This window comes from Sebastes fasciatus, chromosome 1, assembly GCF_043250625.1.
Source record: "Sebastes fasciatus isolate fSebFas1 chromosome 1, fSebFas1.pri, whole genome shotgun sequence".
NCBI classification, from domain to species: Eukaryota; Metazoa; Chordata; class Actinopteri; order Perciformes; family Sebastidae; genus Sebastes; species Sebastes fasciatus.
Genome location: NC_133795.1, coordinates 10,411,497 through 10,438,467, shown reverse-complemented (window position 1 = coordinate 10,438,467; position 26,971 = coordinate 10,411,497). Strand labels below are relative to the sequence as shown.

At 39.4% G+C, this 26,971-nt stretch overlaps 1 protein-coding gene across 36 annotated transcripts in view; it reads left to right on the top strand.

The window, feature by feature from the left end:
• Positions 1-4,800: 4,800 nt before the first annotated feature.
• cast (calpastatin) overlaps positions 4,801-26,971 on the top strand; it is a 46,087-nt gene continuing 23,916 nt past the window's right edge. For 6 of the 36 annotated variants that reach the window (XM_074625698.1, XM_074624905.1, XM_074624832.1 and 3 more), the window contains exon 1: positions 11,359-11,534. In XM_074625698.1, coding sequence (XP_074481799.1) covers positions 11,460-11,534 — 75 coding nt within the window. In that variant the 5' untranslated portion in view covers positions 11,359-11,459. Of the gene's footprint in view, positions 4,979-5,384; positions 5,560-5,633; positions 6,258-7,151; positions 7,242-11,355; positions 11,535-20,854; positions 21,082-23,224; positions 23,276-26,971 lie in introns of those variants that run through there. The other 30 variants (XM_074625401.1, XM_074625324.1, XM_074625239.1 and 27 more) reach the window with 25 other exon arrangements.

Here is a 26,971-nt window from a genome sequence, read left to right as displayed (position 1 = left end):
CCTGTGAAGTCTGCTGCGTGTGACACCCAACACAGACGCACGGTTGCCATGCCAACCCCCTCCTTTTGTCATCCTTATTGTCGCCGTGGCCACACCACATCACTTGTTCTGATCTGAGCTAAACTGGAATAAAATTGGCATTGAATTGTGATATTTTCACAAAAACATGCTGTGCAGACAATCATTAATCAAACACATTGAACTGTGCTTTAAATTCCAGTCAACACCCCAAAGTCTACAGAGATATGAAACATGTTGGGCTGACTTTTATGTAAATGTCCATGAAATTATGTTATATTATAAATGTTACAATATTCAATTGGCTTATCTATTGCAGCCATCCCAACATGCGATTTTGTATTACGATGAAAACATCATATAGTTTTAGGGAAGTAGTGGATCAAGTAGACACAGAATATATCATTTACATTCTCACAGAGAGTGGAAACATTTTTCTAATTTTAAAGCAATTTAAAGGAGATTTTAAACGGTACAATCAAGGTTCAAGAGAGTGAACAAAAGCCGTTCAAGCATGCAAATACTGGATGCTTATAGATTACAATCACATCTTTAGATGCTAGAAGAAGAGAAGGATTTATGCTGCTAAAGTTAGAAATGGTAATAAAATTTATATTGAACATTTCAGAACAGACACAGGCAGTGAAAATTAAATTAAAAAACACTTAAAACAGATTAGGCTTCTGTAGAAATTAAATAGCAAAACAATAAGAAATAAATATACATTTATGTAAACACATACATTTAGGGAAATTCAAGATAAATATATATACATATATTACGCTGAATTGTGCTTAAAAGAAATAAAATTCTAAAACCAACATTTTAATTTGCATTAAACTCTAATAAAGGCCACTTATCCATTCAGATTTATTGCTCTTCTAGTGATAGCTGAGATAGTGGATATGTCCAGGGCCGGCTTACAGTTTTTCTCAATTGTTTACACACAAATACTGGTACTTGACACATAATGACCACAACATGTAACTCATGCACCAACCCCCTGAACCAATTCTGCTAAACTACAAGCACAATTCCTGCTTTACACTCAAATTGCTGTTCTAAAACACACTTTTTTCAAAACACTACACACAATTCTCTGCATTTGGCACAATTTTCATGAAGAAAATCTCATTTTCACAAGGAACACACTGTCATTCAAAATTCTAAAGTCAATTGCCCTACTATGCACACTGACTCATCACATGGGCAAACACCTGTCACACAGTGTAACAATTAGCAATCAGTTGATGCTTTTCATGGCTGGATTCGACATGCTAAGCGATATTTCCCCCGCTGCTTGGCCAGGGAAAACATTGCTTGTGATGTGGATGAGGTGCTGTGGCCAGACCGAAACAGAAGAGAGGATGCAGCATAGTTTTTTTTCCTGTTTTTTTTCCTGTAACTGTATACAGTAAATTCTTCTGTTGTTTTGTATGTAGACCACTGTATGTGCAACTTTGTGTTGGTTGGGATGTACACTGTGTACATTGTTTTTGTGGGGAAAATAAAATATATTTGTTACCGTGTATTTGTGTATTCTGAGTATAAAAACAATATTCTAAAATATTTTACAACACACTTATGTATGTACTGTCTGTAGTAAGTGTAACACTGAACAAAAAAAAGGCCTGAGTCATTATGATGAATGGAGAAGAAGTGTTTTCCATTCATCATAGTGTTTTACATTGAGCACATCAGTGTTCAACTGGTTCTTATAAATGTCTATTCATATGATGGTTTGTGTGTGTCATTTGAAAACAAAATACCATTTTGAGAAGAAATTACATTGTTTTGAATGTAAAGTTTAATTTTGCAGGAGAATTGAGGGGTTTTGCCCATTGTGTGTGTGTTTTTTTGATTTGTGTGTAGAGTTCTGAGAGTATGAGGCATGCTTTCAGAAAATGTGTGTAAACAATCGAGAAAAACTGTAAGACATAGGCCATATAGGCGGTCGCCTAGGGCGCCACCTTCTGGGGGGCGCTGGTCACCCTCTAAAATAATAATAATGATCGTTTTTTTAAAATGCTGGTGGGAATCCTTCCTCATTTTCTTTCTCACAGTTTTTCATCTGCCTAGCTGCACTTATTTGTTAATAAAAGCATAAATTGTAGTGAAACTGACTTAACACGTTTAAGCCAACAATATCAGGGATCAATTGTTTATTTATATTATAATAAATACAGTTATTTATGAAAATAAAAATCTTAATTTTTGCCTTAAAACTATTGTGATGTCTGATGTGTGTCGCGGTTTACAGAGTTAGGATTCTGGGAGGTTGAACCCTCCAAATCCAAATTTTGCCTATAGGGCACCAACAGGACTATAGAGCCGGCTGTCATTGAGAAGTCCGTTATTATAGTGAAGAAGCAGCAGAAGCTAATTCAGTCAACAACACTGCATTGATTGTTTGAATAACTCATTGTATAAATGTTCAAGCTGTTGCAAATATGAGTAATACCGGAAACAAAAGTAGCAAAGGTTAAGAGGTGTTTTCATTCATTCATGCCAACAAAGCTCAACCAACGTTGTACAAATGTCACCTGTTATCAGAAGATGCTGTTAAAATGCCGTTCAGGTGTCATCCTGATTGGCATCACTCTGCAGGTGATATAGACTGTTCGATTCTGTGGTTATGTGACGGGGTTCATACTGTTATCAGGAGGTGTGAAGGTCAGATGGATTGTGTGCTGCTCAGAGGAAGTGGGCTAATCACACAGGAAGTGCGCCGATCACAGAGCTGAATTAGTTTTTCTTTGGTGCCTTCTGCTCTATTTTCTTTCAACTTGCCATGAAACAGTATCCGTTCACATGTCAATCAATGCAGCAATGCTGTTCTGATAACTGAATATCTTTTAACAGACAACATGTTATTAATCTAAAACAGGGGTCAGCAACCTTTACTATCAAAAGAGCCATTTTAGGCAGAAAAAAATATATATACATCTGTCTGGAGCCGCAAATCATTTGAGCATTGTGATGAAGGTAACACAGTTTATAGTCTAAGTATATAGTATATAAGTCTAATGCAGTGAGGGCCAAAGTGCAAATGTACTACGGAGTATTAGGACCACATTGAGGGAAAAAAAATCAGAGATTTCCAGAATAAAGTCATAATATTACGAGAAAAAACTCATAACTTAACGGGAAAAAAGTTGTTATATTACGAGAATGAGGTCATAACTTTACAAGAAAAAAAAGTTGTAATATTACGAGACTAAAGTCATAACTTAACGAGAAAAAAGTCATAATAAAACGACAATAAAGTCATAACTTTACGAGAAAAAAAGAAAATAACACATAAAATTAATACTACTATACTACTATATATATATGCTAATATTATGACTTTATTCTCATAAGACTACGACTTTTTTTCTCGTAAGACTATGACTTTATTCTCGTAATGCTATGACTTTATTCATGAAATCTCAGATTTATTTATTTTCCTCAATGTGGCCCTAATACTCCGTCGTAACGTCGTACCATAGACCCACAACAATGATAAATAAAAATGACAACGTAAACAGAAAAATAGTTATTAATTTCCACAATTTTTTTTTTTTAAATCCACAGGGAGCCACTGGAGAGGAGCTAAAGAGCCGCATGTGGCCCCTGATCTAAAATCTGAAAGTTATCCTTGTATTGCTGATAAAAAAAAAGAAAACAGCTATTGTAAGTAACAGTTAGGAATAGATATGTTGAAATGTATCGTGTCTGTCATTAATGCAAAATAAAACAGAAATACTATACTATCATATTAAGATGTTACAGGGTTGTTCATCAATTTTTTCTTAAATTTGTAAGCATGGTTTGATAGCTCAGGGCTTTTGCCCTTTTCTATCCATAGGCAGTCATTGGAGGGAGGAGAGAGGAGATGGAGGAGCCCAGTTGGTGTTGAGGCAGCATGGCCCATGACCAGCCAGTTGAGGAGTTGTTTTTTCTTGTTTCTTTATATATATATATATATATATATATATATATTTATTTATTTTTTTCCCCTCTTTTTTCTTTCTTTCTTTTCCTCATAACAAAATAAAATAAAATGAAATATGGATAGAACAAAATGGAGAGAAAAATAAATAAATAAAAATAAAGAAAAAAATAAAAATCAACCAACAAATTTGTTTATTTTCATATATATATATATATATATTTTTTTTCCCTCTTTTTTCTCTCTTTCCTTTCCTCATAACAAAATTAAAAAAATCAAATATGGATAAAACAAAATGGAGAGAAAAACAAAAACAAAAAATAATAACAAAAAATAAATGAATAAATAAATAAATAAACAAACAAATAAAGAAAACTTAAAAAAAAAAAAGCCAACATAACTGGGCATGGTTGTCCGTCAACGTCTGTCCATGCCGTGAACGTTGTCATCACTGCCGCATTGCATTGTGGGATATGTATGCCACTGTAGTTGTCCAGCGTTTGCACACTAACATTTCACCGGAAATAGTATGTAATTCGCGTAATATTGGTTTCATACTAAGGTTTCGGGCATACTAAAATATATCACATACGAAATAGCATGTTAGTATGGAATTTCGAACGCAACCTTGTTATCTGTCGGCACTTTTGCCATAGTTAGCACTGTTAGCACCGTTAGCTACCAACGGCAGGTGCCATGTTGAGAGCCGTTGCTAGGTTGAGAGTCACCATGGTAACATCCAGAATGAGTCACCATGGTCACCATGGTAACATCCAGAATGAAATAAGCTATTACAATACCAGGTATTTCTAATTTATCAGTATGAATGTGCTTTAAAATAATGCAGTTGATTTTATTAGATGCTGTTTTCCTCTCTCTCTGCCACACACTTCACTCATCATGAGGCCTGCTTTTTGTGTTGAGTCGGACAGTCCCCCTGTTAGCCAGCAGAGAGCAGCGCCATGCTGAATAAAGACACCAGCTTCCTGACAGAGGAAAAGGAGGATAACAAACAGCAGCGGTGAGGTGAGTCAACTCTTCCCTGGTTCTGAGCTGTTGTGTGGGGCGTGTCTCTTCATGCACAAAAAAGAAAAAACAATCCAGTTTGTGGGTTCTTCCTGTGTCGATTTCAAGCACAAAATACATGAATATATCTCCACATCTACTGAATGACGCAGTTTATAATTCACCCTTGTATCCTCTCTCCATCATCATCACATGATCGCAATTGTGTCAAATCTGTGTATTTTGTAGTAGTGTCTGAACCAGTCTGTCCACTGTAACTGATAAACAGAAATAACCTGATAAAAGTACAAGACCATACTTGCTTGCAACTCCTTAAACACACACGCACTTTTGACATTTTGCTTATGTCAGCTCCCTCCACTTCTGTTCAATCATCAAAGGAGAACGTTTTTCTCAGCGGGAGGGGCAAACTATTTTGCTCCAAGGGGGCAGATCAGCTCGTAGACTCACAGATTCCCAACAGAGAGGACTGAGGGCTGCACAAGGAAACTTAAATAAGTTAAACCACTCGTGTTTTTGTAAAGATGCCACACAAGAGGAGAAGCCATGGTCACCATAAACACCCAAAAGAGGCGGACGAAGTAAGTTTATTGCATGGCACACATACGGAGCTAAGGCGTTTAGATTGGGTTTATAAAATGCAAATAATCCCCAAATGGCTGCAGACAACAATGCAATCCATAAACGCACATACATTGTGGACATTTTCTATGTGTGGCATTTAGCCTTTCTTTTGCAGATCGATTAACCTTGTCTATAATCAGCAGCATTGGTCAATCGATATGTGATGTTGCCAGTAGATTTTAAAGCTATTGATGGTGGTGTGTTTCTCCAAACAGAGAGCAAACTATGTGGCCAACCACCCCTCCTACCAGCAGCTTGTGTTTTTTAGCTGGGAACAACCACTATCAAGTTCCTTCTTTGGAAATATGTGAGTGCTGATGGGAGTGATAGGATGGGGGTGGCGTTTATATATATATATATACAGGTCAGTGCTTGATTCTTCTTTGGTTATGCGGAAGAACCAGATATCCTGCTAGAAAACAATGCATTTTCAGCTTTGTGACTGAGTCAGAAGAAGGCTACGGAACAGACAAATCTGTGTGGTAATTAGAAGAAGTTTGTGGGGTGTGGCTCACTGTTTGAGAGGGCATGACAGAAAAGATCTTGTGGTGAGGACAGGAGAGAGTGTAGGGTAGAAACGTTCATGGTTAGATTTCTCCAATAGGCTACCTTATCCTGATCCCTCATGGCGTATGCAGCATACTGGTGCAGTCTTGTAAGTACATCTACTTTTCACCCTTCTTCTCTCTTTCTTTTCTGTTTAACCCTCTGGCAATACACTTAAAAATCACTTGAGTAAAGCTTTGGCACCCGTAGAGACGGTGCGTGCATTCATTTGATTTAGTAAACCGGCACAACTAGTCTGAATGTTAAGAGCTTCGCTGAATGCTCCTTAAAAACTTGGCATAGGCTGCACAAGATAACCTTTGAATTGAAATAAATGTTTGTAAGGGCTTTGCCCATATCCTGTCACACACACACACACACACACACTGTGTTTGGATACAAGGGTGTGTGACTGTTTAAACTGAGATAGGCTTCAACACGCACACTTGTTGTCCAAGTTAGTCTTTAATATCAGATGTAAAATGCACTGCAGTGTCTTGCTCTGGTGTGTCAACTCATTCCAGACTTCCCAAAGATATTCAGTTTAATATGATATAAAACAGAAAAAAGCAGGAAATCTCCATATTTTATAGGCTGAAACAGCATTTTCTGACACTTTTGCATGAAAAATTATTTTAATCGATTATAAAAATAGTTTGCGATTATTTTAATGTCAATCGACTAATCGTTGCAGCTCTTTTCAAATGTGTTATTTGACTGACATACAGTTATTATTGCTTACACAAGCACCAAAATATAATAAAATGCTATTTGCTTTTTATTTGTTTCTTTATGTAGCATTAGACTTTCACAAAAAAAGTTGAAAAGCAATAATAGCAACAAGACGATAAGACTTGTACATGCAACATTTTTTTTGTCAGATGTTAAATCAATAAACCACTAACACAATAGGTTGAAATCACTGCGTCCTGTGCAGACGTTTCCATTGAATTCAGCACTTACGATAACAAGCTGGGGCCTGTTTGTTTGTGTGTGTGTGTAGCAAAAAGAAGTACCTGCTGCCCAACTTGGAGTCGATCGTAGTAGCAAGTCTACCAACAACTATCCTACTGCAGGGTCCTACTATGGCAAGGTACTGACTTCCCCTCCTTCTGCTGGCTCACATAGATGCACACTGAAACCGACAATTTTTTTCCCCCACATGGGTGGACATGTGGACATTTCCTAATCTGACTTACTTGTCTGATATAGTGTTAATTGAGTGATTAAATAAGATGGAAATATAATAATTCCTACAAAACAAACTTTCTAATTTCTGTGGTCATAAGATAAAATTCAAATTTTCCTATTTTTAGGTCTTAAAATAAACCCCAAAAATGGGGCCAGAAAGGTCAGAAAAGTGAGAACTTTGTATCCTACTTGCATTACAGTAGATTACTGCGAATTATTCTGAAGTAAAAGGCCAATTCTGAATTGCAGGATATACTGTATATGATAAGGAACTTTGTGTTTGTCTCCCTCTGCTGAGGGCAGTCACACTTAACCTCGCTAATGCTGATTCGTCAGATAAGAGCTGCTTGGGTGTAAACCTGCCTGGGAAAGTTGCTTGTGCTGACTCTGATGATGAGGAGGGGCAGTAAACCCAGAAATTCCTGCGCTACTTTTATCTTTACTAGGAATCACGTTTATCTTTGTAATTTTTTTAAGATTATGTTAAGACTTTCCCCACAAGAGCCAACTCCCGCCTGACCTGTAATGCTTATTTTCTGATATCTTTTTAAAACTCTTGTCCCATTTTACAGTTGTGCATCTGCAAATGGCTAAATAGAGTTGTTAAGCATTCATATATTTCATGGCTAGCTGGTGCAGAAGCCCTGTATTATCTACGTAGGTGAGCCAGTGTGTGTGTGAGGTGGTGATGGGCAGAGTTTGTAGGTGTCCGAACTGCTGTGGTGGCGATAGAGTTAGGTGACTGTAGTACGACATAAGTCTAAATATAAAGAAGAGGGCCAGTTTAGCAAAGGAGTCCAGTTACCTATGCTCACTTATGTGGTGCTGGCACTCGCAAAAAACATGTTTATGACAACATCTGGCATCTCCTCATTCATTTCATTCACATTTAACTAACTATATTATCTCAGGTAACACTTGTATTCTAAATATTGAGCTTAAAGTATCACTTGTTCCTGTCACTAAACTGAATCTTTTTGTGCAAATCTGATGATGTCAAATCACAGGTGAAAAAAAATAATTTGCAACACACACACACACACCACATGTTACACAAGTGATAGTAGTAGTACTTGTAGGTCTTTGGGAGGTTACAGTACAAGACATATGTTTTTGTTTCCCATGGTGCACCAGCTAGTTTTACAGGCTGGGTCATTTGGCACTTCACATCGGCAAAGGTGTGTCTGTCAGCCAGGGCGTGTATGGGGCAGCGCTGGAAGTTAGCACCAGCCACCAGCCAAGCGCTGGTAAAATATGCAAGTTGCTGCTAAATTTGATTCACTCACCAGACAAAAAAAAACTATGGTAATCTATGGAGTGGCTGGTAGATAGCCACAGTGAATGCTGCTCTGGGGGCATTCTGCAAATGCCTGTGTGTGCATGTGTACACACATGTGCAAGCAAATGTGCATTTCCATTGCAACATGTAGAATATGTACATACTGCAGGGCTGTGCTGTACATACTTTGTGTGTCTTTTTTTTTTTAAAAGTCATCGGGTACAGAAAAGGGACAGAAAAGCAATCTGGTATGACTTCATTCCTTTGCTGTGAGAACACACTGGCTTATCAGATGGATTACAGCAGGTTTTAAAAGTCTGACACTGTGGGCCTGCTTTCAGACAGAACTGCTGAACCCAAACCTCCACCACCTCAATTTATTTTAGTTTTTTGCCTGTATATCAACAGGTTTTCAGCACAGTGTAAATATCTGTAAATGAATGGATAGAGGAGAGTGTGTTTTGATGGGACATTCTGAGCCTTAGTAATGTTTGTTGTTGCACTATGAATATTAATTGATTTTGTAGGCTAACTCCTGTGATTAGTTGTTGTCTTAGTTTTACTTGGGGGGTGATCCTGCTCTAAGTTTTGGAACTTAACTTCCCATAATGCATTGGGGGCATGCAAAAGGAAGTATAATGTTGCCATGGAGTCATGAGTTCCCAGTGGGCTACAACTTGAGCCCCATTTCCTTTTTAGTTTGTTTTCAGACTAATTGGCATCATTAAAAGTATGCCAAATCAGCTACTGGGAGTTCCTGTATGTAATGCATTCTCAGGCAAGTTAATAAGGAACGTCTTTTTTTCTAGGATTTCTGAGTGGATTTTTGGAAGTTTATAAGCAATTGAATATTCTGAAACAATGATATCCTGGGAGAGTTTAAGTCACACTGAATTTTAAAATATGTGTATCATGTCTGCGTGTTTGACTGAGTTATGACTCAGAGGAGAGGGATTTTTGATGCAAATTTGGGCGACTGGTCGGGTTGGTTCTAAGCTAGCTTATTTGGCTCCATGAGCTGTAACATCCACTGCTGCCACTGTTGTCCGTGTTGACAAGCGGCCCAAATCAGCGGTACAAACTACAATAACTAATTTCCGGTTGTTTTTAGAACACCGACATGCACCTGTCTCTTTCACCTCAGGCATTATCTTTGGCTCACATCTTTGCCCCTCCCCCTCCCTCAACTCTCTTGCGGCCCCATGGTGCGCCTCTCAGGTTGAAAACCTCTGGAATGCAGTTTATGACAGTTGAATCCATAACACATTATTCCACTAAATGCACAACAGTTATTAGTTTTTCATTATATTCAATGGAATTTCATTGCCACACTAGGTCTGTATTGATAGGCTTATCAGACAGCAAATTCTCATATTTAATCAGCACAACAGATGTTCTTTAATCATGCTTGTCCACTTTTATGTGTAGTCTTGATTCTTTAAAGAAATCCAACAGGGATGTGCTTTTTTGCCATTCAGTTTCAGCTTCATATTTCCATATGACCATTCAACCTGTGCACTGCACAAACAGGAGTATCACGCCTGGCTGGTTTAAAGTCACTGATAGTACAATACATTATTTCCATATTTTGCTGAGGTGTGCTGCTAAAACACTCGAAAGGTTCAGACTGATTCCATCACAGTGACTCACTCAAAGACTGTATTGTCTGCACACCCCACCCAAGAACTGCTCAAAGGGATAAACAAATACACCCAAGACATAGCTGAGATAAAGCCTCAGAGTTATGACTGGAATTGCACTTTGCACATGCATTGCCTCGTCTGTAAATGTCAGAAAGCAAAGTTCCTGAATATACTTTTTCCACATAGTCTGTATTTGTGTTTTCATAGAAGTTAGTATAGGATGTAATGCTGTCTTTCCACTTCTGTAGTTTGCTGAATGTTGTTCAAATAAAGTTATAAGTAAAGCATCTCTGTTGGTTAAAAATAATGGCAGGTGAAGGTTCAGAAAGCCAACACCCATGCCTTAAGCGTCAGTAAATTATTAGTCATGTGTTCTGTAGGAACACTCCCTAATTTCTGGTTCCTTAAATATTTTTCTGCAGCCGCCCCAGCTGTTTTGATGCATGGAGCCATGATGAAATCCCCTCCTTTTGCCAAAGATAACAGTCTTTCACTGTGGTTATCAATTGATAGTTCTGGCATGGTGACCAGATGTTGAAATAATTCTGGTTTAATCAATATAATTCCCTGCTGATATCACTGTAATATGTGACGCTGTTGAAAGTTCAGTCTTGTTCCTCTTGGCAGGTAGTTGACGCAGATGTGATATAAAACTAAAGTCTGGCCTCTCCCTTTATTCTCACAGGCAATTAGGCAACCAGGTTGGTTGCACAAGCTATCTTTTATTGCTGCGTGTGCATAAGAAGTGTGTACACATGTGTCTCTCTATGCCTGTGTGTACCTAGGGCCAGTGTATCACAAAATCTGGGTGTGTGCTTGTTGATAAGTGGCTCGGATATTGTCTCTGCAAAAAATTGTTTTACACACCTGCCCAGGCGTATTTTCATGCATGTGTGCTCCTGTGTGTGTGTGTGTGTGTTGGCAATATCCGGTTCCCTGAGAAGCAGCTCAGATGTGGCCCCTCAGCTCTCTTCCCTTTATAGCCCAGAGACTTATGGCCCGGCCTCTCTTGTGACTTCCACATCGGAGCCTCCCTCCTGCCCCTCCGCTTCTCCCGGACCACGCCCCCCCTTCGCTCCCTCCGCCCTCTCTCTCTCCCCGTTCCCCGAGAGCTGGAAACATGCTGCAAGCACACAGACAAGACAGCGGCTGACAGACATAACACTCACACACACGCTCCGAGGCACTTTCAGCCAACATGGGCCAGCTATTGACCTGGATCCGAGGCCCACGGGACGGCCAGGCCCTGCAGGATGTGTCCGTGGAGGAGCAGGTGTGTGCAAATGTGTGTTATGTCTATGTGTGTGTGTGTGTGTGTGTGCGCTTGTGCCATGGTATGTGTTGAGCAACTAATCCAAAAGTATCCACGTGTGTTTGTTTTGTTAACGTAAGTCAGCCTGCAAAGTGCTTTAACTTGGTCTGCTAGTGCTGTTAGTACAGTTTGTACTGTATGTTTAACAAAGGACTCATAGGGGAAACACATATAAGGAGGAAAACTGTCTTGGCTCAAGTCCAAGTCAGACCTCCCTCTTTCCCTCGCTCTGACTGTCTGTCTCTCTCTCGCTCTCTCTCTCTCTCTGTGAGGAATGTGAGGCTGCCGGTCAGCCTGTGCGAGGTTCAGAACCACAGTCTAAGTTTTGCAGTAGTGAGATATTAAACCAAGGCTGGGACAAGGCCTGCATTGTTTGCTACCTGTTGCTACAAGTACCTTCCACAGGGGAAACTGCTAGATCCTTGCATGGGATGGTTGTTTAAAGGAGATAGATATCCTGCTTTTGGTATTTCTCAGGAGAGGGTTTTGAGTTTTTAGGTCTCGCCCCAAATAGCATTCTCCTGTGATAATCTGTAGTGGCAGATGGAGCAATATGAAAGGGTGTGTAGCTGGAATAAGCTTAAGTGTTCTTTTTTTTTTCTCTCTTTGCAGAACTTGGAATTGTACTGCAGGTCATATCCTGTAACCTCAGAGCCATTATCCTGTGTTACATTCTCACATGTCGTGCAGAGAAAGCGACTGTGACAGGTCTACGCTGACTGTCCCGATGTCAGGGCTTTGTTATCAGGGCTGTGCTAGTTTGCTCTGAGTCACTTTATGTGTTAAAGGTTCAAATGTGTCCCGGGAGGACGATGGCGCACAGATAGCCAGTAGATTGTTGGAGGTTTTTTTTGTTGTTGTGTTTTTGGCAAAAAAATCTCAGCTCTGGGCTGCAGCAGTCTGCCTCCCCCACAGCTCTCTTTCGGCAGTCTTAGACTGACGGGAAACGGACACTGGGAAACAGATCTTAACTGGACATGCAGAGCAAAGTCTAAAACTGAGAGGAAGATAATAGAGGAGAGGAGTGGGTGTTGTACACATCAGTCTTGTCATTTGACACTTGTTTTTACATTCTGTGATACAGTTGACAACTCAACACTAGATTTATAAATTATCTTTATTGTACTGTACATAATGTATTACAGCATTATTATTATTATTATACAAAACCTACTGAGAACAATCTTTTTAATATCATTACATCATTACAAGTAAAACTTGCACATTCAGATAGGTCTGGGCAATATGACGATGTATATCGTCAAAACGATAAAAATGCAGAAACGGTATATCTTCCTATAACATTTCTAACGCGATATAGGCTAGGCCTATATATTTTTCTCTATAATTTCACATAAAACTGTAATGTAAGTTCCTAAAATGAGAAAATACTCAGAACTTTTCATTTGTCAAATATTTATATAAGTCACATGAGTACACAAAAATAGGCTTTACCATGTGGTTATTTCATATAGACTATTTATGTATTGAATTATCAGAAAATATGCTATATGATGTATATCGTTATCATGATATGAAATAACCTATATCGAGATAGAAGATTTTGGCCATAACGCCTATCCCTACATTCAGAATTAAAATGACTATATAGCAGCTATAAAAGATGTTTGTTTTTTATAATCACAACTCAACAACGTGAAACCAATGTAACAGGTGTCCCTTGTAGTGATGAACCTATAGAGAATTATCCCCCGAATCAGCAGCGCTATATTATTGAGTTATTATGATAATTGCATTCATGTGAAAGCAGCATTTTATTGTTGCAGCTGGTTGAGGTGGAACTCATTCTAACTTCTATATATACTGTTTGGTCTTCACAGGTTTTGTTTGTAAAATATTAATCGGCAAAATAAACTAGCAAGTGTAGCATTCAAATACATGTTGTGGCATAAAAAGCACAATATTTGTCTCTGGGACATAGTGAACTAGAAGTATAAACTAGCATCAAATAGAAATACCAAAGTAAAGTACCTCAAAATTGTACTTAAGCACAGAGCTTGAGAAAGGTCCTGTTTTTATTGTATCAGCCTGAAGCACAAAGTTGGGCTTTAGTATAAAATAATGTGCAAGACTGCTGACTCATTTGACCAAATGAAAGTCTGACGTGGTGCATGATGTACACTTTTCCTCTGTCGGGAATTTACAAATCAATCTCTCTATTATTATCCCTTGATCTAAATCACCACAGACCACAAGGAGCCTGCGTCATGTGCTGTTTATTGATTGCCTGGATACTGAAGTTCAAATGTCATAAAAAGCCATTCACTATAACTCTCTGCTATTTGGAGCCACTTGTGCAATGCCTCTGAATGTCAGCAAAATAGTCTAAAGGCAGGAGGGCATCAGCTGTATTGATGGCGATGCTTCATTACGTGGCACTCTAAGCCCTCGGGCTGTTTGTGTGTTTGTGCCAGAAGGGGAGAGAACGTTGTGTACATGGGAGCATAAATACACAGACATTTCTGTTGACACATATCCGGCGCAACTAAATATTATCTTTCCATTAGTTGCATTTTTAAATGTTGGTGTTTATCCCGTCGCCAGCCTGCGTGTTATTTCCCAGCACTCACTGTGACTTGTCAGATTTCTCACTTGACTGTCAGTTTGGCTCGAGTTGACTGCTTTTGTCATGTGAGTTATATAAAAGCAAATCTGGGAGAGTTTCCAGGCCTCTGGGCTCACCTGAGAATGTGCTTGTTGTTCAGCACCAAACTCTCTCTGGATATTTGTTCTGCTGTCTGTTTACATCTGCCATGCTTGAGGAAAAGCTGGTGCTCATAGTCAAATAATGTTTGTCCCGACAAGTAAGTCGGTAATGAAGCCCCAGCTGCCTGACGCTTACTAGAAATGGTAATGTGATATAATGATTTAGATTCTTGGTACTGCTTCACATAAACACATGAAAGTGGAACGCTAGAGTTGATGATGACATGTTAGCAAGCTTGTGATTATCATGAGCTAAATTTGCTGACAAGTCTCAACGATATCTTGACATCATTGTGGCTCCAAAGATTTATTCTGTCCGATCCTGTAATGTGAGGCACAGAGTTTGGGGTCCAATCTAAGTAGAGAAAGGGCCTATTTTTTTGTGATTGTTTCTAGTGTGGGGTGAAATGTAGGTTAACGAACCGGGGGGGGGAAGTGCAGAGCTAAATTTAGAGATGTTACGTGGACATGCAGCAGAGCAAATTACTGCTATAGTTTACTGTAAGTGTGGGGGATACTAGGGATGTCACAAGAACCAATACTTCAGTACCAAGTTCATGCCAAAATTCAGAAACCGTGACGGAACTCGTTTTTCTACAGTACCCCAGGTATCGCATGTACCAGGATTTAGGGCTTGAGACTAACGGCGTCCCGGGGATGATAGAAAATTCCCCTGATATTGCTACATTATGAACAACAAATCCGTGTTGAAATCCGCAGGAGAAGAGCTAGTTAACGTTAGCTGTTAGCAGCCGGTGGTCAGCACATTCCTGCTTGGCAAAATAACAAAGCTAACAGCTAACATACGGAGTTTGCATTGATATGTACATCATTGTTATGATGTGTTCAAATATGATCTTGTAAAATTTCGTTTTTGTCGAGAAACTTGAGGCAGATCATCAGGGATTAATAATTAATTTGCACAAACTATTATGTGTATGTTGAAATACACTGTGGTATCGAATTGGTATTGAGAATTGTGGAATTCCACTGGTATTGGTATTGACTACTAAATTTCTGGTATCGTGACATCCCTCGCGGATACAGGGGTCATCCTTGTTTAGGATATTGATTCACTGAAGTCGCTGCTCTACAATCATATGTTATAATGGTTAAAAAGAAAGAAAGTTAGCTGATAAACAGTGATTTTAATGAATTGAGCTGTCAAATTTACATCATCCTTCTTCTCATGGCTCATGTGTGTTCTCTGGGTTTGATTTCTTTGTGATACAGGCAGCGCTATCAATCCGCCAACTCTCACATCTCAGATTTCAGAGCATCTCATCCACGCTTGAACGCACCATAAGTCAATAGCCTGCACCTTGAAATGCATTACCACACGAGGATGTGGCACCCTTAACAAAAATAAATAAAGATATTCACTGTAGTGGAGCTCAAACAAGTATCAAGTCTCAACAAGCTGATTTACACACAGTATTGGCTGCCCAGAGACATTGGACAGTAACACTATTGTTTGCTCTGCGCCGCTCAACAATGATACAGAAGAAGGATATGAGTGCTAAAGTGCTTGTTCGGTCTGTGTAAAAACAATATGCTGAAACACTGACTGGTCATGATATAACACATTGAAAAAAACGAGATAAACACAAATCTATTCAGGGTGCTATACACCAACATAGACCCATATAATTGCCATCATGGTCTTATATTCAAAGCTGACATGATTAATTAGAGCCTAAGTAGCCACTGCCAGATCTCAAAGAACCGATGCTGCTTTCTACATCCAAGTCCAAAACAATCTTTAAGCCAGTTTTCTACATTGAAACAATTTGGTTTCCTCACCTTCCAATCTATAAGTATTGTCCGTTTCACTGGGAGAATATATATAAAAATAAATATTCGTCATTTGTATAAATTTCTACAAATTTTGAAAGTTGTTAGAGGTAGCCTACACCCAGATCCTTCTCCCATGTGCTTTTATGGGTGCACTATGGTCAAAAAAAGTATGTCATAATAGTCTATACAGTTTGGAGACCATTCCTTTGCCAGTGGCTGCATCTCTTAATTGAATATCAATTGTTTCACTATTACCAAGAGTAATGTTTTTAACCTGCATCTGGATGATTAGTCTTTGTAGGCCCAGGATATTAGATATACACCATTAGAAGCCAAGTAATATAAATGCACATCTGGTATCCCTTACCCATCGTTGTTCCTTGGAACAGCTCATTTCTTGAGGCTAAATTTAGGCTCTTTATTTTCATAGGAACACGGAAAATAATAAGAAAATCTCGTTGAACCACTCTAGTGAGATTGCAGAAAAAATGAAGGCTAATCTGGGGAGTACTTCTGCCCTCCCCCACAGTGATAACAGCAAATTTGTCCGTCTCTTTAAATCTTCTCTGACAGTTTTTAAAAGCTTGGGGCCGTTCAACTATGATGTTAACTCTGAGATATTTCATGCCCTGTGACTTCCCCACAATATAGGTCAGATGACCAGTAAGACGATTTAAAGAGATAGCCTCGCTCTTAGACCAACTGATGGACACATCTTTCAATATAAGGAATTATTTATGGTTTGCCAAATTTGGAATTTGGATTTAGGAACATTCGTAATAGGAGTAATAATATTTGAATAAATTGATGCAGTCAGACAGTTCTCTTTATTTTTTCAGAAGTTATCATTTTTGTATTGCATTTCAAAACTCAATAGATGAATTTAAGGAGTGTAACAGAATACATGAACTTTAATTTCAAGGAAAACATTGGCAACCACTAAAATTGACTGATATCCTGTAGCTAAAAGTGTGTGTGTGAGAGTAGATTTATGGATACTTGCCAGTGTTTTTAGTCAAACTAGTATGGCTCAAGGCATGGTGATGTCAGTTGGTTGAGTAGTCTATTGATCCAGCGTTTTGGATCAGAGTGAAATATCATATTACCATGGTGATCCCCACGGTTTACACTTGTCCAAAAGTTATAACAAGATGAAACTAATGATCAAATGTCACATGCTAATGTTAGCATGCTAGATTGCCAGTGTTGCAGTTAAGCTCAAAGCACAGCTGAGTCTATACACAGTGCAGCTGAAGCGGATGGATGTTGAGCTAAGCCTTACAAAGGAAAATTTCAACTGATGAAAGTTGGCACAAGTCTGAAAATGTAAAGCTACTGAGCTGGGGTTTAGGGCTGCCACGGTGAGGAAATTTTACCCGGTTAATAAACTTGTGACAACACCGGTGATACCAATTACAACACCGGTTTTACCATTTACACCGGACATTTTACAAGAAAAGATGACACTCAATATATGTAGAGCATTTACTTTGATCTTTAACATTGGATTACTGTGTGTCTGGCCTCTCCGGTCCAGCTTTGACTGCGGGGCCGCACACACTGGCTTTAGCCGCTCCGTCCTCCTCCCGGCGAAAACCTCATTAACGTTACGCTTCCCTTATAGCAGTGGGATTAAATCCGAAGTATTGCCAAATAGGTGCTTTTGCTTTTCGCTTTGACATCAACTCTCTCTCGTCCCGTGTGTGTGAGCAGACACTTTCACTTTGTAGTGCCTGTCGTCCGACTATGTATTGATAGCACGCTTGGTATTTAAAAAATTCAAGTTTTTTTTATTTGACGAAAGGCGCTGATACACGAAAAGGAACTAAATGGATTTTATTTCTATTAAATAAAAGTAAAACGACGGTAGGGACGGAGGGCAAGTAATCTAATCGGTGTATGCCCGATAGTTTAGATTTAATCCAAAAAACAAACTATCAAAGCGTACACAAACACACCGATGGCTAACGTGGCTGTCACAACATTGACAAGATAGCAGTGTTATTTTGACCGCCTCTCAGAGTTTCAGCAGTTTGGTCGTATTCTTGCCGTGCTGTTAGTTAGTAGTTGGCTTTTTTATTTTTATAACTGACAACTGTAACTTTAGATTGTATGGACCCAGTAGTAGAGGTGAAATGCTGCCCCCTATTTCATGGCAGTGACTAGCCATTACACATGGCACCTTTAACCCATGTCATGGTGTTTCTTAAAGGACTAGTAGTCTGGTTTGACAAGTTATCCAGGTTGCTCCTGTCCTCTACATTATTCATGCTTGTTTTGGCATAGTCAATGTACTTGTTGACAACAGGTTTTTCATTTGCAGGATTTAATAGCTTCATATTGAGTACACAAAATTCCTTCTGGCAGCCACTGTTTTTCATCAAGACCTGAGTCACACACTCTTTTATGACCTTTTAGAACTTCTTGGCAAACATCTTCTATCTATCTGAGTACTACCTGTTATCAATGTTTTTCACTGCAATCTCCTGCCAGCACAAGTATACAACACCAGTCCACAGTTTTCCCACAGACTTAGTTTAAGAAACATGATACCTTCCAGCCTCCCACTCAGAGTTTTCCTGTGAGCTCCTCGAAACAGAATCAGAAGTTCAGATTAGAAAACCCCTGTTTCCAGCTTTACTGTTCTGATTGGCCAATCTCTCTGGATGGGTGCGTCCGCCGTCTGCTTTAGCTCATTAGTTGTCGTCAACAAAGATATGTGTTACCAGGGGATACCAAGTAAGGCGTTTGGATCCAGTGTAAGCATGCATGAAACATGCCAGCACATAAACACTCACAGAGTCAAAGACACAAAAGCAGAGGGCAGGCTCTGTTGTGTTTCTGGAGTCAGTCGGGGCAAAGCTGTTAGAGAAGATTTATTTTGATAGGTACCAAAAACAGACTCAAATATATCTGCCAGGTGGGATGCCAGGGCAGGGATTGTTGAGGAGATTTGCCTACTTGTCCTTTTAAAAATATTTTGGACAAAATGAATATGGTTAGAGGAATTTAGAAACAAGGCAGACCACTCTTCTTAAGAAGAAAATAGTACGTCTGTCAAAGTTCACACGATAATGCGTTAACACAAATACGTTTTAACGCCACTAATTTCTTTAACATGTTAACGAAATCGATCTTTCGGTGTTGTTAATTCATTTCCAATAATAAATATATAAATACATTTCCATTAAGCAAACATTTTTGCCCACTCCCATGTGTATAAGAGTATTAAATACTTGATAAGTCTCCATTAAGGTACATTTTGAACAGATAAAAAAGGTGTGATTGATTTTTTGATTAATCATGATTAATCATGGACAATCGTGATTAATCGCGATTTAATATTTAAATCGATTAACAGCCCTAGAAAATACCAAAAATACACCATGCCATGCTCAATTCTGAACTCTGTATTTATAGTATATTCAAGGTGATAACCCTGTGTTGTGCCTTGGCTGTTGTTTATGCAAGTCTATTCATGTTCAGAGAGAACTTCAAAGAAGAAAAAAATGTTTTTTTGTACAGTAGCTAGAGCTCATTGTGGGGTAATATAAATAAAGGATGCCATGCCAAAGTCTCTGCTAATCACAGAACAAATAACGCTGAAATGTTTTGTTCTTTTCTTTGTTTCTTTGCTTTATAAAGCCTCAAATTTATAACCCAGGACAGTTTTATGAATCATGGCTAAATCTATTTTACTCAAACATAACATATTGTTCCTTTGCCTTGCATTAGTTCATACAGTATTATAGTGCAGAGACAAAACACACATGCAGTATATGCCAGTCTTATGTGTATTCAGCACGAAACAACAGACTGATACATAAGTTGACAGACGCAGTGAGCCTACACACACACAGCAGTTTCAGATGACGTTCACACAATCCTCCATTCATTTTCATCTAAGTGTTATGAGTATTTTTAGACACAGGGGGGTGCTGTTCTCCAAAGCCCTCCCCCTTTTAACATGTTTGACATGTTTTGTGGTGTGGAGTGCTTTTATCTGAGAAGTAGTTACAAGTCTCTGGATTCACTTTAGCTGGTGCTAAACTATAAACTAATCAATGCTGAGAAGTGTGCTTGTGCTTAGAGGGGAAAGGTTAAACTGCTGTGTTTTTCTAAAATTCTTACATAACTCATGGCTACTGTCCAGCAGCTGTGTTTCCTGTCTGTTCTTTTGTTCAGGAGCTACTTTGAAGCGCTGTTAAGGCCAAAGACAACATGTCTGAACTTGTATTGATGGTCACCTTGTTTATGCTGTCTTTCTTGCAGCTGTTAATTTACAGATCGTCTCTACTCTGGCAGCCTTTGGGTGTGTTTAGGACTACATGTGATGTGATCACCCTCCCTCTTTTCTTTTCTTTGCAACACACACACACACTGTCTCTGTTGTTTGACTGGCTCTAGATTCCTAAGCAGTGAGTCGTCCTCTCTCAGACACACCCAGACTGTGCCAACAACGCAGCAACTGCAGCAAATTCACTTCAGCCTCATCGCTGCTTCATCCATCAACTCTGCCTCCACGTTAACTCTTCATGCATATATCTTGATGTAGGCCACCGTGTCTGTTATCAAACTGCAACATCCCTCCTTTCAGAGCCAGCCCCGACCCAGCCCAAAGTTTTAAAGCAGACCTATTTATTTTTCCTGGCTTCAAGCGAGCAGTGGGTGGGTCTTTGTGTGTCCGGCTGTCCAATCCGACTGAGCCTGCTCTGCTGCCTTGTGGCTCAGGAGGTGGAGCCAGAGCAGCACAGGCTTGTTGTGCTGCTTCCATGAAGGCGGAGCAGCAAGCTTTTCAACGCTGGGGCGTGTGTCTATATGTCTGTTTACATGTGTGTGTGTGTGTGTGCATGCGTGTGTGCATTGACATAGAGCGTTTCCACAGCGGTAATCTAAGGTGAAGCAGCCTCAAGAAGAGAGCATCTGGGTAGTGTAGCCTACACAGCAGCATATATACAGGAAACACACCCATATCGCACTTATGGTATGTATCTGGACAGCATTTCCCCTTCATGCTCGCTCTTTTTCTAAATGTCTGGTGTGTGGAAGGGCTTCCTGTTTGACTGATACCTGTCGACTAATTTTGACGGCTGTGGTTAAGGTCACACAGTTGGTGGCTTGTCGTTCGTGTGTTGAATTTTAACAGCAGTTTGCAGCGTTGTGTTTGTGTGAGACAGCAGTTTGTGGGATCAAGTTTGCTGCCTTTCGCATTGGCAAGTTAAGGAAAGTTGGCATAGGACTGAATATTACTGTGTTATTACTTTTATAGAGCAGTTGTCGCCAAGGTAACAACAAAACAAAAAGTAAATAATCAACTGTATATAGTGAGGGATACTGCACAAATAATTAATAATAATTAATATGTCATCAGGGTCTGACAACAACTCTTTAAACAAAATTATCTAACAGTATCCAGACTTCTGTAAACCAGGGTTTGTTTTTTATTAAGGCTGCAACTACCGATTATTTTCATTGTTGATTATTTTCTTGATTAATCAATTAGTGGTTTGGTCTATAAAATGCCTGACAATGGAGTAAAAATGTTGATTAGTGTTTCCCATGTCTTGTTTTGTCACAAACTCAAAGATATTCAGTTTACTGTCATAGAGGAGTAAAGAAACCAGAAAATATTCACATTTAAGAAGCTGGAATCGGAGAAACTTGACTTTTTTCCTTTAAAAAAATGGTTACTCGATTATTAAAATTGTTGTTGTTGTTGTTGCAGCTCTATTGCTTATTGTTGATTAAAAAAAAAAGTATGAGTCAGTGTGCACATGATGGACAAATATAGAACAAGTACAGTGAAATAGCAGATCTTCTTCTCCTCTCCATTCTTAGTTACTTAGCTTTCTTTGATGTAACAATAAAGTGCATTAACAGCACAGGTAGCCCATTACAGAAGGTTTCGCTAATGACGTCACAGTTTACCCAGCTGTCTGTTTGCTCTTGAAATCTTCCCTACAGCGATGATATTCATCCTCATGCAGCTCCGCACTGAAACTTCAGTCAGACAACAGCAGTTTGCACTTTTACACGTCTGATCCACGATATTTCCTTCTAACATTGACTGCAGCTTTCGCCGCTGAGCCGATGTGATCCGTGTTATCACTACTGACCATTTAGACAAGTCCCCAGTGCTATTTTGAAGTGGTAGCATAAGCTAAGGAGCTGCTTCCAGCCACATTCACATGTGTGTGTCTGTGGTTTGTCGGGTGGGGCCCAGCATTAGTCATCAGTTTTCATTACAGACACACAAGCTGCTGCTTTAATCGCTGTTGTTGGGTAAGGCCTGGATCTACTGCATTGTTTCTTCACTTCTGACAAAACAAAAAGCATAGTGAGTTGTGTGCGTCATGCAGAGAGCAAGCCCCGTATAGTCTGAGGTTTATGAGCAGGCACCGTACCCGTCTAAAACAGGACTTGGAACGGTAAACCTCGAGCACATCGACAGTTTCCGTCTGAGATGATGTGTCGAGCTGACTGAATGCCAGTTTGAAATGAGCAGTGGTTTCAAATGGCACTCTTCCTGCCATCATCCACTCTCTAAAATCTTGTGTCTATTTTGATCACGCTCGCCACATCTCTCCAAGAATGACCATGATGTTCATATCAGTGTCCTGTTCCCAACTACGTCAGTCAGTGTTGTCCTCGCTGGTTACTGCTACAGTAGCTGGAGCTCTGTGGCTCTGTCTGTGTGTCATGTGTCTCACCCCAGGAGACATGCACCGACCTGAGTGCCCTCCAATAAAGAAAACTTGTCTGTGTGGCCTCTTGGCTATTGATGAGCAGAGGTTGCTGCTGCTTTGAGAACAGAATTCCCTCTCCCTGTCGGTCACATAAACAAATGTTTGTTGTGTTGGGATTACTGTGTCCACCAGTGTCATGGTTGAAACAAATGAGCACTTGCTGCTTCATTGTAGGTCTGTATGAGCCCCTAATCTTGTGACTTGTATTGGCATTGATTGAGAATATACGTCAGGCTCTCTGTGCATTTATGTTTGAGTTTGTGTGTTCATGTTTATCATGCTGTTTATATGTTTCAGTCTGCTCTGATTCACAGTCTTGCTATTTGTCTGTCAGCTGTGATATTCTGTTTAACAGCTGTTTACTTGCCCCTTATGAAACAGATACACGGCAACTATCGGCCCCTTCCTTTACCTCGACAAAATTTCTACCAGGTACCGCTGTGTGGAATTTCTACCGTCTGCACCCTTTGATTTTGTCTGTGTACAGGGCTGGACAGAATAACAGGAACTCCCTACTGCTCACAATGTTGTGTAACATAGTGACATCACAATCTGCAGTATTGAATTGATTGTCGCAGTGTCAACAAAAAGGGTGCAGGATTGTAGGGTGTTCCTGTTACTTTATCCACCCCACGTATGGCCATTCATCTTGGCTGTGTGAGAAAAGTCCTGCATAAATCCTGTATACAAAGCCAAAGTCACGTACCACTCTGGGCGAGCTTCTGTTCCCCAATGTGGGTTCTTTGTTTTGTGAAAGGTTAATGATGATGATGATAAATGCTAAATGACATTCTGTCCAAATTCAAAGGTCATTTGGTATTTATTATACTTACTAACAAAATTTGACTCCATTTTCATTCCAACAAAAACATAATGTTTAGGGCTCACCCGAATACTTCGAAGCTTCGACCGTCGCCATGGCAGCGGCACTGTCCCGAAGCTTTGAATATTTCTCATCGAAGCTTCAAAGCCTAAAAAATGGCATTCGGGACAGCCCTAATAATGTTTATTTTATTAGAGTTCACAGACTAACCTGCAGCTAGCACAACATTTTGATAGCTCAGCTACAGCATTGTTGAGCCTCGCGAGTAGGGCTGGTTATCAAACCTCATTACTTTTTTGGTACAAACCTAAATGTGTCAGTAGAACCAACCAAGTGTCAAAAAATAGCAAGAAGCGAAAACAGATGTTGAAGTTTTGGTGAGATTTGTTGAGTTGTTTACTTCTGTGATCAAATTATTCTTAATTTCTTAATTGAGACCAGAATGTTTTATTCAGGCAAAGTTCTTATATGTCATGTTACATCATTTAACATTTGATAAGTTGAGAACATTGGCTTTTTTTTATTAAATTAAAAAGGTAAATTAAAATGTTTTTTATCCCTCAAATTAAGGTAGTTGTTTTCGTATCTGTACCTAAACTCAGGTATTGCATTGGCACTAATATTGAAAAATGTCAACTGATACCTACCCTTTGCAAATGAAATAGTTGTTCTGATGTTCTTTAGTATATGGAGTTCATAGTTCGTAGATACACATTCACCTTAGAAATTGGGTAGAAAACTCAAGTGACACGTTTTAGCTTTTCTGAAATAATAAAAACATGTTACAGAGCAGAGGCTAACCTGGAGGTAGGGCCAGACTTTAGATCCATTTTTGAATTCTGCCTGAAGTCACCTGTGTCACACGTATAAGGATTAAAGCATAATGTGTCAGGCATGTGCTAAAAGCAGCTTGATCTGCATGCGTGCTGTTTGTATCGTGTTGGTGGATATACAGTGTTATTTATAAGCAGTCTGCATGAGGAATGTAGGAATGCTGCAGTTTGGAGTCACAACAGTCAGAAAGCTTGCGAAGCGTTTGGGTGGGTCTCAGGTGAGATCAGAGAGTTCAGCCTGGTTACAAAACACACCTCTGCTTTAGCTTTAGACAAACAACTGAAGCTCAGCGACGAGTGAAGGAGTAGATAATAAATGCTTAGCTAAAACCTTAGTTTTTGCTTGCTGTTACTTATGTAAATAACCTGGAGCCTATTCATTTAGTTGCGTGAGAAAACTTTTCCAAATTTAAGAATGATGATATCGCCTTTTATTTCAGACCTTTGTGCTTCACTCTTTAGCATGTTTATATATTATTGATAATTTTTATTATAACCTGATACTGACAGTTGGAGTCATCTTGTGAACATACTACATAGCGCCCCTCCTATCTGCTATACAGTGCATTGCTTCCCATCATGGGCTATGAATGAAATGAGCAGCCTGTTTGTTTGCCTGTTGGGAAAAGTATCTGGGTGGGTCTCTGACTGTAATGCTGCCGAACCTGTCCTGTGAAAGTCAAGGTGAAGGGCTGGTGGGGGACTTATGCACCGGTTTGGATGTCAGACCGAGCCTCGGGGGGAGACTCTTGGGTTTGTGTATGGATTTGAAGCATAGATCTCCTCACTGATGGTAACGCAAATGCATGTTGATGCTTATGTATGCGTTTGATCTGACCTCTAGCATGTGAGCATCCCTTATTGAATGTGTATGAGGGGTCAAAGTGCAAAAAGCGCTGTCACATTACCTTGAGGTCAGCAAGTGAACACATGCTTCCATGGTTTTGACCTTGTTCTTTGTTTGTGGACTGCTCTCATATGACTAAATGTAACACGATGTGTTTATTTATGACATGAGTGTCACACTATTGCCTCAAATGAAAACAATAAATAGCTTAGTGTAGAAACACATCAATTTAAAGGCAGGGTGGGTGATCTTGAGAAACTAGCAAGAGTACACTAGATTTTTAAAAATTACGCAGCTGAAAAAGCCCAGTGTTGCCAACTCTTTTCCAAAGAAAAGTAGCTAGCAGCACTAGCTCCAAAAGTCCCTAAATCTAGTGAGAAAGTCCCCAAGTCTGGAACACTGATGGTCCGTTGCTTCAGGTCTCCCTCCAAAGCCACTCTCCCACTATTATCATTATGAACGTAAAGATATCATAATGAACGTAAACGACAAACATGGCTATTGTTAGTACTCAGAGCACTCAAGAGTGCCCGTAGGCAGGTTACCGGATTTTGTCCTTTTTTTGTCAGAGCATTTGATTCATTGATTGCTGTCGGGATGTATTGAACATTTCTAATAATATAACAAAAGAAATGTCATCTCTACAGTAATCAATGAATCTTGTCTGGATGGTAAATATGAAGCCACAACCGGTTAGCTTAGCTTAGCATAAAGACTGGAAACAGGGGGAAACAGCTAGCCTGGCTATACCCTGTCTTGAGTACAACATTGACATCATTTAAAAACACACTGAAGAAGTAATTACATTTAATTAAAGGGATCGCGGTCACTGCAGTGTCCTAAACATGATGTCATATCGGAAATAAACACATCAAATGAATGACATCATTGCTGTGCTCTATACTTTCCTTTACAATTGCACATAATGACAAACCCAAAACTCACGTATCTCGACTAAATTTGTAACTTGCCACAAATTTTAAATGTGTCTGTTGAAATGAAAGGAAGTTGGCCAAGAAGATTTGGTGACTAATTTGGGTTTTAGTCATATGTGAGCAGTCAAGACCAAAACCATGGAAGCGCATGTGTTTACTTGCTGACCTCAAGGTAGTGTGACAGGGCTTTTTGCTCCTTGACCCCTCAATAAGGGATGCTCACTTACTAAAAGTCAAATGCTTATATTTGCATCCACATGTATTTGCATTACCATCAGTGAGGAGATCTAAGCTTCAAACCAAATGCTCTGACAATAAAAAAGAAAAAAAACAGCATCTGTGGCTGTCGGAGGACTGTAATAAGCCCGTCTAACAATGGCCAATGGAGGTAGTGCTGCTAGCTACTTTCAGTTGGCAACACTTGGCTTGGTTTTTTGATTGGATATTTTTTTTAAATCTCGCTTACTCTTGCTGGTTTAAGGCTCCAGTATCAGAATTTGAGCATTACCCAGGACTAGTGTGATCACACAGTGTTCCAATGTGGGACTTTTAAACTTCAAAACATTTCCAACATAAGTTTCATAATTTTGTAATGAAAATATCTTAGCTAGTGGATTTCTGTTTCACGTGCAAGTTCAACCTGCAAAAAACATTATGCAAGACCATTATGCAAGACCATTATGCATTACC